This window comes from Malaclemys terrapin, chromosome 4 (assembly GCF_027887155.1).
Source record: "Malaclemys terrapin pileata isolate rMalTer1 chromosome 4, rMalTer1.hap1, whole genome shotgun sequence".
Lineage (NCBI taxonomy): Eukaryota > Metazoa > Chordata > Testudines > Emydidae > Malaclemys > Malaclemys terrapin.
Window position 1 is genome coordinate 1,165,697 of NC_071508.1, and position 15,776 is coordinate 1,181,472.

At 66.5% G+C, this 15,776-nt stretch overlaps 2 protein-coding genes across 4 annotated transcripts; both read left to right on the forward strand.

Annotated features, from left to right (window-relative positions):
* Positions 1-1,250: 1,250 nt before the first annotated feature.
* Positions 1,251-4,030, forward strand: LOC128836034 (crk-like protein). The gene is made up of 3 exons (XM_054026037.1): positions 1,251-1,918; positions 2,218-2,769; positions 3,134-4,030. Exons 1-3 carry the CDS (start codon positions 1,760-1,762, stop codon positions 3,266-3,268), a joined length of 846 nt encoding a protein of 281 aa, XP_053882012.1. The 5' UTR covers positions 1,251-1,759; the 3' UTR covers positions 3,269-4,030.
* Positions 4,031-5,666: 1,636 nt separating this feature from the next.
* Positions 5,667-13,792, forward strand: ALDOA (aldolase, fructose-bisphosphate A). 3 transcript variants are annotated; one of them, XM_054026023.1, is made up of 9 exons: positions 5,667-5,773; positions 10,356-10,476; positions 10,762-10,973; positions 11,349-11,403; positions 11,500-11,660; positions 11,820-11,903; positions 12,083-12,257; positions 12,819-13,018; positions 13,375-13,792. In XM_054026023.1, the coding sequence occupies exons 2-9, from the start codon at positions 10,365-10,367 to the stop codon at positions 13,468-13,470; spliced, it is 1,095 nt and encodes a 364-aa protein (XP_053881998.1). In that variant the 5' UTR covers positions 5,667-5,773; positions 10,356-10,364; the 3' UTR covers positions 13,471-13,792. The 3 variants fall into 3 exon arrangements, with proteins under 3 accessions (XP_053881998.1, XP_053881999.1, XP_053882000.1); XM_054026024.1 differs by lacking the exon at positions 5,667-5,773 and adding an exon at positions 9,495-9,595; XM_054026025.1 differs by lacking the exon at positions 5,667-5,773 and adding an exon at positions 9,769-9,852.
* The last annotated feature ends 1,984 nt before the right edge of the window (positions 13,793-15,776 follow it).

Genomic DNA, 15,776 nt, shown 5'->3' on the forward strand with positions numbered 1-15,776 from the left:
GAGTTCTTAGCAGAGTTCCTTGTTGGATTTCGAATGGCAATCGCAATCCCGTTGGATGATGGATTTGATTAGTAAAGTGCTTATGGGTGATTTAGGTGTTTCTAATCCATTAGGGGGTTTATTGGCATCATTCATTCCAACAGAGTTGAATCTAAATCTAGGCATAAAAATCAACTATTATTATTACAACATAATCCAGTCCGGGTTCTGGCAGGAACTGGAGAGACCCCCCACTCCCATCCCAGAGCCAGGGAGAGAACCCAGGCGTCCGGGCTCCAGCCCCCCTGCTCTATCCCACCAGCCCCCACTTCCCTCCCAGAGCCAGGGAGAGAACCCAGGCGTCCTGGCTCCAGCCCCCCCTGCTCTATTCCACCAGCCCCCACTTCCCTCCCAGAGCCAGGGAGGGAACCCAGGCGTCCTGGCTCCAGCCCCCCTGCTCTAACCCACCAGCCCCCACTCCCCTCCCAGAGCCAGGGAGGGAACCCAGGCGTCCTGGCTCCAGCCCCCCCTGCTCTCACCCACCAGCCCCCACTCCCCTCCCAGAGCCGGGAGAGAACCCAGGCGTCCGGGCTCCCAGCCCCGCCCTCCCCGGGAGAGAACCCAGGCGTCCTGCCCACCCCCAAGATGGCCGCCGGCCCCTCCTGCCAGCCCCCGCCATGGCGGCCGCCGGGGCCGGGCGCGTCACTTCCCCTCGCCATGTTGCCGCGGTGACCGGGCTGGGGCTGGAGGAGGCGGATTGGGGGGAGGGGCAGCGGCCGGTGCCAGCGGGGCCAAGCCCCGGCAGAGGCGGGGTGCGCTGGGGGAGGGGGCAGGGTTTGGGGGTGCACAGGCGGGAGGGGCTGCATTGGGGAGGTATTTGGGGTGCGCTGGGGGAGGGGGCAGGGTTTGGGGGTGCACAGGCGGGAGGGGCTGCATTGGGGAGGTATTTGGGGTGCGCTGGGGGAGGGGGCAGGGTTTGGGGGTGCACAGGTGGGAGGGGCTGCATTGGGGAGGTATTTGGGGTGCGCTGGGGGAGGGGGCAGGGTTTGGGGGTGCGCTGGGGGAGGGGCTGCATTGGGGAGGTATTTGGGGTGCGCTGGGGGAGGGGGCAGGGTTTGGGGGTGCACAGGTGGGAGGGGCTGCATTGGGGAGGTATTTGGGGTGCGCTGGGGGAGGGGGCAGGGTTTGGGGATGCACAGGCGGGAGGAGCTGCATTGAGGAGGGATTTGGGGTGCGCAGGGGGAGGGGGCAGGGTTTGGGGTGCTCGGCACTGGTGGGCTGCACTGGGGAGGGATTTGGGGTACACAGGACTTGGGGGGACTGCAGAGGGGCAGCAGGTGCCTGGGAAGGGATTTAGAAGGTGCTCTGGAATTTGGGGGTGCAGAGGAAAGGGTGCTGGGGAGGGATTTTAGGGGCGCACAGGAGCAGTTCATTGGAGGACAGGGGCTCCTAGGGCAGAATTTGGGGATGCCCCAGGGTTGGCATTATGTGGGGGGTCTGCATTGAGGTGGGGCATAATTTAGGGGTGCTCCTCTGGCGGCTGCATTTGGGGGAAGGGCTCTAGGGAGCAGCAGAATAGTTTGAGGGGTGCTGCTTGCCAACGAAGTGAGAGGGTTTGGGAGGGAGAAGGGGGGTGCCTGGTAATTTGGAGGGGCTGTTTCCTTGCAGGGAAATTCAGGGGGCCCTGTTAAATATGAGGGCTCACCTGTGGATTTGAGGGGGCTGCATTGGAATTGGGGGGTGCCCCTAAAGGGGGAGTCCCCGCTACCCCCCCAGAGCCATGTCGTCTTTCGGGGACTCCAACGAGTGGTACATGGGGTCGCTGAGCCGCCAGCAGGCCGTGGCCTGTCTCCAGGGTCACCGACCCGGCACCTTCCTGGTGAGGGACAGCTCCACCTGCCCCGGCGACTACGTCCTCTCGGTCAGCGAGAACGCCAAGGTGAGCGGGACCCCGGCGGCCAGGGGCTGGGGAGGGAGGGGGAACTGGCCCCGCACCCACTGGGGGGGAAGGCATCTGGGGATGGCAGGAGAGGAAGGGACAAAATGGGGGGCAGGAGGGGCATTACTGGGGGGAACCCATGGGTTTGGGGGGAGAAAATCACCCTAAATCCAGGAAGAATCCAGGAGTCCGGGGGGGGAGAAGGTGGGGTGGGGGGGCTGGTGAATGTTCAATGTGTAACCCTGTCTGTCTGTCCCTGTCTCCACCCCCATCTCTCCCTGGCTCCCCACCCCCCCCAGGTGTCTCACTACATCATTAACAGCCTGCCGGGCCGGCTGAAGATTGGGGATCAGGAGTTTGAGGGACTCCCAGCGCTGCTGGATTTCTACCGGGTGCATTATCTGGACACCACCACGCTAGTGGTGCCCGTGTGCCGGGGCCCCGCGGTGCCCGGCCCGGCCCTGCCACCCCCCGCCGAGGGGGGAGGGGACCCGGTGGCGCTGCCTGCCGGCCCCGCCCAGCCCTGTGAGTGGGTGCAGGCTCTCTACGACTTTGGCGGCAATGACCAGGAGGACCTGCCCTTCCGCAAGGGAGATCCGCTCCGGGTGCTGGGCAAGCCGGAGGAGCAGTGGTGGACGGCCCAGCGGGTCGACGGGCGGGTGGGCATGATCCCAGTGCCCTATGTCCAGCCCTGGCGCCCCCAGGCCGGCGTCCTGCTGGGGCCCTATGCCCACCCCAGTGTAGGCGGCCCCCCGGCGCCCCTGCCCACCCCCCGCAATGGCCCCGTGGTGGCCAGGGCAGTACAGCGGCGGGTACCCAATGCCTACGACAAGACGGCGCTGGCTTTCGAGGTGAGTGTGTGGGGGACCCAGGAGTCTGGGGGTGACAGGACCTGGATTCCAGGGGACCCAAGTATATGAGGGAATCCGCCCTCAGGATCCTGAGGGTTCCAGACATTCTGGGGGAATGGATACCAGGGACCCCAGCGTCCAGCTGGAGGGCGGTCAGAATTAGTCCCTGATTCAGGGGGATCAAGGCAAGGCAGGAGAATTGACCCTGCACCCTAGGGGACCCAGGTGTCTGGGAGCATTGGGGGCAGGGGGGAAATTAGTCCTTGATTCTGGGGACCCAGGTGTTGGGAGACGGGCAGTAGGGGCGACTAGGCCTGCTCCGGAGAGAAATCTGACTCAGTGACCTTTGCCCTCTGACCCCCAGGTGGGTGACATCATCACGGTGACGAAGATGAACATCAACGGGCAGTGGGAGGGGCAGCTGAATGGGCGCAGCGGGCACTTCCCCTTCACCCACGTCCAGATCCTCGAACCCCAGAGCCCGAAGGAGGCCAGCTGAGCCCCGCGACCCCTGAACTTCGACCTTGGGCAGCAGGCTGAGCCCCACGACCCTTGAACTGTGACCCCAGGGCAGCCAGCTGAGCCCCGCGATCCCTGAACTCTGACCCCAGGGTGGCTGACTGAGCCCTGTGACCCCTGAACTCCAACCTGGGGCGGTCGACTGAGCCCCACGACCCCTGAAATCTGACCCCAGGGTGGCCGTCTGCGACTCCCTGATCACCCGAACCTTGGACGGTTGCAATTTGACCCGTCTGATGAACTTTGACCCTTTGTTAGCTCCCTGAACTTTGGCCTTTTGATTTGTTGTGGGTTGGTTACAGAGTGTTGAACTTTGACCCTTGGCCCCTTGCCTGTGTACTTCAGCCTTTGGCTCATTGACCTTTGAGCCTTGGCTACTTGAAGAAGACTGTGTGTCATTTGCCTTTGAACCTCACTACATTGAACGTGTGACTGTTGAACTCGTAGCCTCTGACCTTTGAGCCCCCTGGTTGTTGGCCCTTGGGCCTCCTCTGGCTCTTTGACCCCTTGACTTTAACCACTATTACTTCCGTGTCGTGACCCCCGACACGCACCCATGGTGTATTTCATGCAGATGCTGTTTGCACATGAATTAATTTGGGGGTGGGGGGATCCCGGTTCTCATTGGACGACTGAGGTCTGGATCTGGGTCCGAATGGCCCTTCCCCATCTCTGAGGTCTGAAGGCCCCCACGTGTGTGATGCGCCCTGTGTTCCTGCTACATTAAAGCTCCTGGTGATGACTTTGCCTGAACTCAGCTCCTTGGGGGGTGGGGGGGAGCTAGAGCATCGCCATGGTATCCCAGACCTTGGCCATGGGCCAGCTGGGGTCTAGAGCATCACCAGAGTAACTTGGATCCCAGCCTGGGGGGGCACAGCTGGGGTCTAGAGCGTCACCAACTTGGATCCCAGGCTGGGAGGGGGGCTAGCTGGGGTCTAGAGCGTCACCATGGTAACTTGGATCCCAGCCTGGGGGGCGGGGGGCTAGCTGGGGTCTAGAGCATCACCATGGTAACTTGGATCCCAGCCTGGGAGGCGGGGGGCTAGCTGGGGTCTAGAGCGTCACCATGGTAACTTGGATCCCAGCCTGGGAGGCGGGGGGCTAGCTGGGGTCTAGAGTGTCACCATGGTAACTTGGATCCCAGCCTGGGGGACGGGCGGGGGGTGAGCTGGGGTCTAGAGCGTCACCATGGTAACTTGGATCTGGGGCGGGGGGCTAACTGGGATCTAGAGTGTCACCATGGTAACTTGGATCCCAGCCTGGGGAGGACTAGCTGGGGTCTAGAGCAGTGGTTCTTAACCTGGGGTGCACGTGCCCCCCAGGCAGTGTGAGACATGCCAGATTTTTTTAGAAGGTAAATCACACAAATTAAGCACAGGCAAGTAAGCACAACTCCTTTGTTTCATCAAACCTATGTATTTATTAACATTATACATTTTTAATGATTACTGCGTTATGTTTTAACTGCAGAATTAAAATCAATATTTCGTTCTCTCTCTTTCATTCTGTAGTTAGGATAGACGGAGGTTTAAAGGACTGATGTACTTCAGCGATTTTTGATAAGAGGTGTGAGAACATATTTTTGAGAACCAGGCTGCAGTTAAGATTAAGAACCACTGGTCTAGAGCATCACCATGGTAACTTGGATCCCAGCCTGGGGGGGCCAGCTGGGGTCTAGAAGGTTTCCATGGAGACCCAGCTGAGGCCTGCCCTGGGGCTCATTTGTGCTGGGGGTGACCCCAAGTTCTGACCCCCAACCATGGGGAGGGGACGGAGGTCAGTAGGAGGGAAGAGAGGAGGGGGCTGGGGGGACATGGAGAGGAGGGGGGGATTTCACTCCCAGCCCCACCGGCTCCCCCTCCCCCTTCTCATCCCCCCATTACTGGACTTTTAATCCACATTTCCAGGGTCCCAGGCCCCCGCCAGGCGGCTCCTGTCTTTATTGGGGGGGACACCCCAACCACCCATCTGTTTCCCAGGAGCCAGCGCTGAGGGGGGTGTGGACCAGCCCTGGGGCCAGCCAGGGGCACCAGGAGCTGTAGATTGGGGGGGCAAAGACAAGGTCCAGAGGCCTCCCCAAAGGAGGGAAAGGAGGAGAAGGGGGGTCTGGGTTTGGGGGGTACACAGAGGACTCAGACATTGGGGGGCTGCAGGGGGCTTTGAGGGGTTCAGGGTCTGGGGGACCAGTGTTGGCAGGGGAAGTGGGAGTGTCTGGGGGGCTGCAAGAGGTGGGGGTGCTGGCTGCTGGGCCCCCCACCCCATGACTCAGCGTTTTGCCCTACTATGAGTGCCTGGGCGTTTCACATTCCTGGGCTGGGGTATTTTTAGCGGCCCCAGCAAAAGGTCAGGGGTCAGGGAAAAGGTTATCCCACCCGTCCCGCCCCCCAGCCTGTTATAGCCCTACGGCCCCTTGGTACCCCAGTCACCCAGCGCCGCCCGGAGCTGCCGTGTGCCATCAGAGACCCCCGCCAGACTCCCGCTTCCGGTGAGAGCATGGGGCTGTTGGGGGGGGGGGGGGAGTTTATTGGGGACTGGGGGAGGGGGGCTGGTTGGGAGGCTGGGAGGTTATTGGGAACTTGGGGGTGTCTGGGGGGTTATTGGGGACTCTTCGGTGGGCTGGGGGTATTGGGGACTGGGAGGGTGTCTGGGAAGGGCTGGGGCGTTATTGGGAACTGGATTGGGGGTGTCGGGTGGGTTGGGGGTTATTGGAGATGGGAGGTCTGGTTGGGGTAGGCTGGGGGTTATTGGGAAATGGGGGGCGTCTGGAGGGTTATTGGGGACTGGGGGTGTCTGTGGTGGGCTGGGGGGTTATTGGGCAGTGGGGGATTTCTGGGGACTGGGGGTGTCTGGGGTGGGCTGGGGGGTTATTGGGCACTGGGGGTGTCTGGGGTCTGTTGGGGGGGTTATTGGGCAGTGGGGGGTTTCTGGGGACTGGGGGTGTCTGGGGTGGGCTGGGGGGTTATTGGGCACTGGGGGTGTCTGGGGTGGGTTGGGGGGTTATTGGGCATTGGGGGGTTATTGGGGACTGGAGGGTTGGGGTGAGGAGGTGGAAGCAGTAGGGAGGCTGGGCGGTGGGGGGACGGGGCAGAGCAGCACGGGGGGGAGGGAAGAGGGGGTAATAGTGGGAGGGGGAGAGACTTGGGATGGGGGGACGGTCGCGGGGGGGGATGACATTTCTAAGGCGGCAGCTGCGCCCTGGGTGGAATGTGTGTGGGGGGGCGGGACGGACTCTCAGGGGGATCAGGTGCAGGGGGGGAGGGGCTCCCAGGGATCAGGTCCCCAAGCGACCCCCAGCTGCAGGCTGCACCCTGAGCTGTGCTGGGGGGGCGACTCGCCATGATGATGGGGAAGGGATTTGGGAGGCCCAGGTTGAACACCCAGCCCCCCCCCGCCCTTCCCCACCGGTACGTGCTGAGCGGCACAAGATCTCCCCCCCCCCCCGCCCCCACCCATGATGACTGAGCAGTTCCACCATAATCACCAGAAACCGAGAAATCTCCTCCCCCACCCCTGGCTGGGCTCGCAGGGGCTGCGGGTCGGGAGTGAGGGGCACCGGCAGAGCTGGGGGGGGCAGGGCTGGGCTGGCAGGGGCTGCGGGTCGGGAGTGAGGGGCACCGGCAGAGCTGGGGGGGGCAGGGCTGGGCTGGCAGGGGCTGCGGGTCGGGAGTGAGGGGCACCGGCAGAGCTGGGGGGAGCAGGGCTGGGCTAGCAGGGGCTGCGGGTCGGGAGTGAGGGGCACCAGCAGAGCTGGGGGGCCCAGGGCTGGGCTAGCAGGGGCTGCGGGTCGGGAGTGAGGGGCACCGGCAGGGCGGGGGGGGGGCAGGGCTGGGCTAGCAGGGGCTGCGGGTCGGGAGTGAGGGGCACCGGCAGGGCTGGGGGGGGGGCAGGGCTGGGCTAGCAGGGGCTGCGGGTCGGGAGTGAGGGGCACCGGCAGGGCTGGGGGGGGGGCAGGGCTGGGCTAGCAGGGGCTGCGGGTCGGGAGTGAGGGGCACTGGCAGAGCTGGGGGGGGCAGGGCTGGGCTAGCAGGGGGCTGCGGGTCGGGAGTGAGGGGCACCGGCAGAGCTGTGGGGGGGCAGGGCTGGGCTGGCAGGGGCTGCGGGTCGGGAGTGAGGGGCACTGGCAGAGCTGGGGGGGGCAGGGCTGGGCTGGCAGGGGCTGCGGGTCGGGAGTGAGGGGCACCGGCAGAGCTGTGGGGGGACAGGGCTGGGCTAGCAGGGGCTGCGGGTCGGGAGTGAGGGGCACCGGCAGAGCTGTGGGGGGCAGGGCTGGGCTGGCAGGGGGCTGCGGGTCGGGAGTGAGGGGCACCGGCAGAGCTGTGGGGGGCAGGGCTGGGCTGGCAGGGGCTGCGGGTCGGGAGTGAGGGGCACCTGCAGAGCTGGGGGGGGGCAGGGCTGGGCTAGCAGGGGCTGCGGGTTGGGAGTGAGGGCCACACGGCAGAGCTGAGTTGGGGGGACCCAAGGCTGACCTAGCAGGGGCTGCAGTCGGGGTTGAGGTCAGATCATCTGTCATTTCTCCAGCCTCGCTCTCCACTCCTCAGATGCCACCTGATTCCCGCCCCCCAGTCTCAGCCTTGGCCCAGGAGCCCCCACCCCCAGGCCTGGGCTGATCCCCCCCCCCAAACACACACACACACGCACTCACATTCATGTGCTGTCCTCACCCCACTGGCTCCTTTGTGCCCCAGCCACTCAGGGCCTGTCTCCCCCCCCACCCCCCCACCCCGGCCTGCAGCTGCAGTTGTGGGTTCCTGGGGGAGCAGCCCAGGGGTCCCCCTTGCTGGTGCTCCCCGCACCCAGGGGAGCTTCGCACAAGGGGGCTGCCGCTTTGCCATGGAGCTGGACACCGTCTGCTCCGTGCACAAGGCCCCAGCTGGGCACGGGGAAACCCCGGCCCTGGGGTTTCAAGCCTCAGGCAGGTCCCAGCTCGTCCTTCCAGGGGCAGGGGGGTACTACTGACCCCACAGCCAGGTGGCACCCTGGTACCAGGAGGGTTAACTCTCCCCCATCAGGGGGACCCAAAAATAACTCCCTGCCCTTCAGAGGGGACACATGAGCCAGTGGGGGAGGGGCAGGAGGAGATCTGGTGTCTGGAGAAAGGTCAGAGCTGAAAGCAGAAATGGGTGGGTAGAGGTGGGGGAGGGGTGTGTGTGGTAGGGAGGGGGGACCCAGTGATCCACCCCCCTCACAGCCTCCTGTGTAACCCCCAGACCGGGTGGGGGTGCAGAATACCCCACACCCCAGCTGGGGCAGAGATTTTGAGTGGGGATTTTGGGGAGTGGCTGGGGGTGATGGAGGGAGGGAGTTGGGGGCATTGGGAGAGGGGATTTAGGGGGGATTTGGGGGAGTGTCTGGGGGTGACCATGGGAGGGAGGGAGTTGGGGGCATTGGGAGTGGGGATTTAGGGGGGATTTGGCGGAGTGGCTGGGGGTGACCATGGGAGGGAGTTGGGGGCATTGGGAATAGGGATTTAGGGGGGACTTGGGGGGGGGCTGGGGGTGATGGGAGGGAGTTGGGGGCATTGGGAGGGGGGATTTAGGGGGGATTTTGGGGAGTGCCTGGGGGTGACTGTGGGAGGGAGGGAGTTGGGGGCATTGGGAGGGGGGATTTGGGGGAGTGTCTGGGGGTGACCATGGGAGGGAGGGAGTTGGGGGCACTGGGAAGGGGGATTTAGGGGGGATTTGGGGGAGTGGCTGGGGATGACCATGGGAGGGAGGGAGTTGGGGGTACTGGGAGTAGGGATTTAGGCGCGGGGCTGGTTTCAGCCGCTGCAGGGACTGTGCTTTAGCTTCCACACCCACAAATCTGCCTCAGTCTCCCCGCCCCCTTTAGCCTCTCCAGCTCCCCACAAATCCACTGTTCCCCCATAGGCCCTGCCCCCCGCCCAGAATGCACTGCATCCTCCCCCCCGCCCCCCCTCGGTGTTCCCCCTTTCCCCGGGCGGGGCAGGATGGGTGGGGGGTGAATCAGCATTTTTCCGTGGGGGAAATTTCCCCAGACACACACACACCCCGCCCGGTGTGAGTCAATGGGGATTTCAGGTGGGGGAGGGGCAGAGCGGATGCTTGGGGAAGGGGAGATGGGGGAGGGAAGAGGGGGGAAGGGACAGGAGGGAAGGGGGCAGTTTAGGGGAGCCGAGCGTCTCTCCTAACCCCCCGCACCCCGTATTTAGGAGGCTGTGGCCCTTTAAACTCTTGGCCCCGCCCCTTCCCCGTTTCCGCCCGCGGGTCTATGACGTTCCATTTCGGAACGCGGAGACTGTGAGCGTTCGGAGCCGCCCCCCAGTCACACCCTGCCTGCACCGCGAGAGGTGAGCGTGGCTGGGCCGGGGTGGGCAGCCGCCCGGGGGGCGCAGATTGGGGGGCGGGGAGGGGAGATCTGGGTGAGGCAGGTATCGGGGTAGGGATTCTCCGTGGGGTGGGGGGAGCTGTTGCCGTTGGGCGGCTGGCCCCCCACGTGGATGAAGGAGGGGACCCTGGGTCTCCCAAGCCCCCGCTCGCCCCAGGGCCTGAAGCGCCTCCCCCCAGAGCCAGCTACACCCCCTCATTTCCATCCTGCTGCCTCTGGGTGAGCTGGAAAGGGGGGCTCTGGGTCCCCGACACCCCGCGGGGTTCCCCATCGCTGCCCCTGCGTTCGAAGTGACCTTGACCTCAGTCGTCGTCCCTCCCCCCCCCCCGCCCGCCGCAGGGTTCTGGGCTCCGGGCGATGCCCCCCCCAAGGTCAGAGCCGCAAGGTTGTTTGTGGCATCTCTGTAATGCGAGCGGGGCGCCCCCTAGGGGCCAGCAGTGCCTCGGGCTGCTGTCCCGGCCCCCTCCCCGGTCCTGGGGGGACCCTCCCGGGGCGCCTGGGTCCCACTTCCCCCCACTGCTCCCCGGAGCCTGGGAGCTCTGCAGGGCCTGGGTCCCTCCCCGGCTCCCCCCCCCAGGGGCTCGGAGCATGGGGGAGCCCTACCCGGTCGCCTGAGTCCCATTTCTCCCCCGGCGTGGCAGGGCTGCCATGTGGGAGCCCCGGGCCCGCACGTCCGTCTGTCTGGGCGGGGTTAACCCTTCGCGGCCCGTCTCTCTCCGCAGTCACTCACGATGCCTCACCAGTACCCGGCCCTCACCCCGGAGCAGAAGAAGGAGCTTTCGGACATCGCCCACCGCATCGTGGCCCCCGGCAAGGGCATCCTCGCGGCTGATGAGTCCACCGGTAAAGGGGCTGTGGGTCGGGGGTGAGGGGCACCGTCTGGGCTGGCAGGGGCTGTGGGTCGGGGGTGAGGGGCACCGGCTGGGCTGGGGGGAGCGCTGGGCTGGCAGGGGGCGGCGGGTCGGGAGTGGGGGGGCACCGGCAGAGCTGGGGGGACAGGGCTGGGCTACCAGGGGGCACCGGCTGGGCTAGCAGGGGCTGCGGGTCAGGAGTGAGGGGCACTGGCAGAGTTGGCGGGAGGGAGTTAGGGCTTGGGATGGAGGCCGCAGCTGACCCCTCGGCCTCCAGGCAGCATCGCCAAGCGGCTGAGCTCCATCGGCGCGGAGAACACGGAGGAGAACCGGCGCTTCTATCGCCAGCTGCTGTTCACGGCCGACCAGCGGGTCAATCCGTGCATCGGGGGCGTCATCCTCTTCCATGAGACCATGTACCAGAAGGCTGACGACGGCCACCCCTTCACCAAGGTCATCAAGGACAAGGGCGGCGTGGTGGGCATCAAGGTGAGAGCGGGCAGAGAGGGGGGGCGGGGGCTTGCAGCGGTGTATTGGCGGAGGAGTCTAGGGGCCGGGGCAGACGGGACTGCAGGGGAGAGGCGGCTGGGGTGAATGACAGGGAGGTTGTGGGGCAGGGGCAGTAGGGATGATGGTATGGACAGATGGCCAGGGAGGAGGCTGGGAGAATGGGATGCTGCTGGGGAGAGAGGGGGATGGGGTAGGGGTATCTGGGCTGATGGGGTGGAGGGGGGGTTCCTGGGGCAATCTTGTTACTCCCCCAAAGCCCAGAGGGCCCCCCACCGGAATGCCTGGGGCGATGGTCTGGAGGGGGGTTCTCGGAGGCAGCCAGTCACTGAACGGACCCGTCCCTCTGCCCCGCAGGTGGACAAAGGTGTCGTGCCCCTGGCCGGGACAAACGGAGAGACCACCACCCAGGGTGAGTGACGTGGGCTGTGTCCAATGGCAGCGCAGCCCCTGCGGGGCCTGGGCCCGGGCACTAGCCCCCGGGCTCACGCTCTGTCCCTCCCCCCAGGGCTGGACGGCCTGTCCGAGCGCTGCGCCCAGTACAAGAAGGACGGGGCTGACTTCGCCAAGTGGCGCTGTGTGCTGAAGATCTCGGAGCACACTCCCTCCCACCTGGCCATCCTGGAGAACGCCAACGTCCTGGCGCGCTACGCCAGCATCTGCCAGCAGGTGGGCGTCCCTGGGGCGGGTGCTGCAGGTCCCTGTCTCCCCACTGGGTGGGGACACTGAGCACATGGCACCTGCAGGTCCCCAGCTGGCCACCAGATGGGGGTGCTGAGTTGCTGTGTCTGGGGGTCTCTGACCCCACCCGCTCTGTCTGCCCCCCAGAACGGGATTGTGCCCATCGTGGAGCCGGAAATCCTGCCCGATGGGGACCATGACCTGAAGCGCTGTCAGTACGTCACCGAGAAGGTGAGAGGGGCCCCGGGGCGGGGCTGAGACTTGAGGCGTGGGCAGGGGGTGCCTCCTTGCAGGTGGCGGGGGGTTCGGAGGGGGGGGTTCCCCAGGGGTGGGGAGGGGAAATCTCCCCAGGCCAGTGAGTGTTGGGGGTCCTGAGGGGCGGATCCTCCCATGGCTGGCCCCGCCCCCAGGTGCTGGCAGCTGTGTACAAGGCGCTGAGCGACCACCACGTCTACCTGGAGGGGACGCTGCTGAAACCCAACATGGTGACGCCCGGCCATGCCTGCACCAAGAAGTACAGCCATGAGGAGATCGCCATGGCGACCGTCACCGCCCTGCGCCGCACTGTGCCGCCCGCTGTGCCCGGTGAGGCCCGCGCCGCCCCCCCGCCGGACAGCCGGGGCTTTCCTTGGGACGCCTCACCTGTCCTGGTGCTGGCCCAGCCCCATGCTGCAGGGGCTGGCAGGCGATGCCAGGGGCTGCTGGCCTGGGGGATGAAGAGGGTGTCAGCGGGAGGGCAAGCCCATTTCCTGGAGACCCTGCGCCCGGCCCCAGCCGCCCCCGAGCCCTCGCACATTCGCCGCTGCCTCGGCCTGCGCTGGAACTCAGCTGGGGAAGGAAAAGGACGTGGGGGGGGGGGGGTGAAACCGTCGCCCAGCCCAGGGGGAGGGTCAGATTCAGCCAGAGCCACTGGGGCGGGGGGTCAGTGGGTCCCCTCCGGCCCAGCCATCACTCAGGATTCGGGGTCCCGGGAGTCCATGGGGTGGCTCTGTGACGGTGAAGCAGGGGTGCTGGTGGGCCCAGGGCCCCTGAGGCAGCCACAGTGCACTAGTCACCCCCCTCTTGTCCCAGTGACCCCCGGCGGGACACTCCTCTGGGCCCCATGCGTAGGTCGCTGCTGCCCCCTCTGACACCCCCCTCCCCCAGGTATCACCTTCCTGTCCGGCGGGCAGAGCGAGGAAGAGGCTTCGCTCAACCTCAATGCCATCAACAAGTGCCCCCTGCACAGGCCCTGGGCCCTCACCTTCTCCTATGGCCGCGCCCTGCAGGCCTCCGCCCTCAAGGCCTGGGCCGGCAAGAAGGAGAACGCCAAGAACGCCCAGGAGGAGTACATCAAACGGGCCCTGGTACGTACCCCAGCCCAGGGGCGCCGCTCCCACCCAGCCCCAGGGCTGTCCCGTCTAGCGGGTGCGGCTCCCATCCAGCCCCAGGGCGGGGACTGGCTGGTTCGGCGGGGCAGGGAATGGGGCAGGGGCCTGTCCCCTCTAGGGGGGCGCCGGCTCCCGTCCAGCCCAAGGGCAGGGAGTGGGGGTGCTGGCCCCCGAATGGGGCTCAGGGAATGGAGGTGCAGGGGGTGGGGTCGGGGGATGGGGGATGGGGGGCTTGGAAGGGGGGTGCTGGCCCCACCAAGGGGGCTCAGGGAATGGGGGGCTGGCTGGCACAGGGGCCAGGCATGGGGTACTGATTTCTCTCTGCCCCCCAGGCTAATAGCCTCGCCTGCCAGGGGAAATACACCCCAAGTGGCCAGGGTGGAGCCGCTGCCAGCGAGTCCCTCTTCGTCTCCAACCACGCCTACTAAATGTGGGGTCCCGCCACCCCACACCCCATCTGCCCCCCGCCCCCCGCTGCCTGCACCCATCCTGTGGAGTCTAGTGTGGCCGGCTCCTGGCCTGCAGAAGAGCTGAGCTCCCTCCGAAGGGGCATGAAGAACCCAGGAGTCCGGGCCCCCCTTCCCCTGCTGTCGTGGCTGTGTCTCTCCGCTTCCGCTCCCCCCTTCTGGTGACAGATGACACTCCAGGCGTGCACCCCACGACCGAGCTGCTGGCCCCCCACCCTCAGAGGTGGGGGGGGATGACCCATCCCCCCAGATCCTACAATAAAGAGGAAACTATTTAAACAGAGCCCCTGGCTGTGAGCTTCCATGGGGGGGAAGGGGGTGGGACACCCCAACACCCCAGCTGGAGATGGCTGTGGGGGGAGCCACTGCTGGGGAGGGGTCGCAGGTGCGCCCCCAGCTCAACAAACTAATTATGGAGGCACTGAGGTGAGGAGCGCGGGTGGGCCCTGGGCCCCCACCCTTGCACATAGAGCTGGGGCCGAGCCCCCCATGGCTCTCCCACACCCACTGCGCTGGGAGCGGGCCCTGCAGCGACCCGCCCCCCACGCACACACACATACCCACTGAGCTGCGGCCGGGCCCCGGGCCGAACCCACACACCCCCTGAGCCTAGGGGTGCCAGGAGGCCGGTTTTTGACAGAAATGCCAAATAGAAAAGGGGCCCTGGTGGCTCCAGGCCAATAAAAGTCCGGTTGGCGGCACAGTGGGGCTAACACAGGCCCCCCGTGGCTCCCGGCATATCCCTCTCTGTGACTGAGAACCATGACCAATGGGAGCTACAGGGCTGGTGCCTGTGGGCGGGGGCAGCACATGGAGACCCCCTGGCCCATCTGCCAAGGGGCCGGAAATGGTGGCCACTTCCGGGAGCGGCGCGGAGCCAGGGCAGGGAGGGAGCCTGGCTTAGCTCGCTGGCTTGGAGCCGCCTGTGGTAAGCACCACCCAGCCGGAGCCAGCGCCCCGAACCCATCCTGCATCCCCACCACGCCCAAACTCCCTCCCAGAGCTAGCACCCCAACCCCCGCTGCAGCCCGGAGACCCCTCCTGTACCCCACTCCCCTTCCACGGCCCGGAGCCCCCTTCTGCACCCCAACCCCCTCCTGTACCCCACTGCCCTTCCGAGGCCCTGAGCCCCCTTCTGCACCCCAACCCCCTCCTGTATCCCACTGCCCTTCCGCGGCCCTGAGCCCCTCCCGCACCCCAACTCCCTCCTGTACCCCACTCCCCTTCCGCGGCCCTGAACCCCTCCCGCACCCCGACCCCCTCCTGTACCCCACTCCCCTTCCGCGGCCCTGAGCCCCTCCCGCACCCCAACCCCCTCCTGTACCCCACTCCCCTTCCGCGGCCCTGAGCCCCCCTCCCGCGCCCCAACCCCCTCCTGTACCCCACTCCCCTTCCGCGGCCCTGAGCCCCCTCCCGCGCCCCAACCCCCTCCTGTAACCCACTCCCCTTCCACGGCCCTGAGCCCCCTTCTGCACCCCAACCCCCTCCTGTACCCCACTCCCCTTCCGCGGCCCTGAGCCCCCTTCCGCACCCCAACCCCCTCCTGTACCCCACTGCCCTTCCGCGGCCCTGAGCCCCCTCCCGCACCCCGACCCCCTCCTGTACCCCACTCCCCTTCCGCGGCCCTGAACCCCTCCCGCACCCCGACCCCCTCCTGTACCCCACTGCCCTTCCGCGGCCCTGAGCCCCCTTCTGCACCCCAACCCCCTCCTGTACCCCACTGCCCTTCCGCGGCCCTGAGCCCCCTTCTGCACCCCAACCCCCTCCTGTACCCCACTCCCCTTCCGCGGCCCTGAGCCCCTCCTGTACCCCACTCCCCTTCCGCGGCCCTGAGCCCCCCTCCCGCGCCCCAACCCCCTCCTGTACCCCACTCCCCTTCCGCGGCCCTGAGCCCCCCTCCCGCGCCCCAACCCCCTCCTGTACCCCACTCCCCTTCCGCGGCCCTGAGCCCCCTTCTGCACCCCAACCCCCTCCTGTACCCCACTCCCCTTCCGCGGCCCTGAGCCCCCTTCTGCACCCCAACCCCCTCCTGTAACCCCACTGCCCTTCCGCGGCCCTGAACCCCTCCCGCACCCCAACCCCCTCCTGTACCCCACTCCCCTTCCGCGGCCCCTGAGCCCCCTTCTGCACCCCAACCCCCTCCTGTACCCCACTGCCCTTCCGCGGCCCTGAGCCCCTCCCGCACCCCAACCCCCTCCTGTACCCCACTCCCCTTCCGCGGCCCTGAGCCCCCCTCCCGCGCCCCAACCCCCTCCTGTACCCCACTC

What these genes read in the sequence shown, in the direction of transcription:
- LOC128836034 (XM_054026037.1), top strand. Translation starts at nt 1,760, where the DNA reads ATGTCGTCTTTCGGGGACTCCAACGAGTGGTACATGGGGTCGCTGAGC. An exon ending in CGGTCAGCGAGAACGCCAAG is followed by an intron (nt 1,919 to 2,217) that starts GTGAGCGGGACC and finishes CACCCCCCCCAG; the next exon opens with GTGTCTCACTACATCATTAA. An exon ending in AGACGGCGCTGGCTTTCGAG is followed by an intron (nt 2,770 to 3,133) that starts GTGAGTGTGTGG and finishes TCTGACCCCCAG; the next exon opens with GTGGGTGACATCATCACGGT.
- ALDOA (XM_054026023.1), top strand. Translation starts at nt 10,365, where the DNA reads ATGCCTCACCAGTACCCGGCCCTCACCCCGGAGCAGAAGAAGGAGCTT. An exon ending in CGCGGCTGATGAGTCCACCG is followed by an intron (nt 10,477 to 10,761) that starts GTAAAGGGGCTG and finishes CTCGGCCTCCAG; the next exon opens with GCAGCATCGCCAAGCGGCTG. An exon ending in ACGCCAGCATCTGCCAGCAG is followed by an intron (nt 11,661 to 11,819) that starts GTGGGCGTCCCT and finishes TCTGCCCCCCAG; the next exon opens with AACGGGATTGTGCCCATCGT.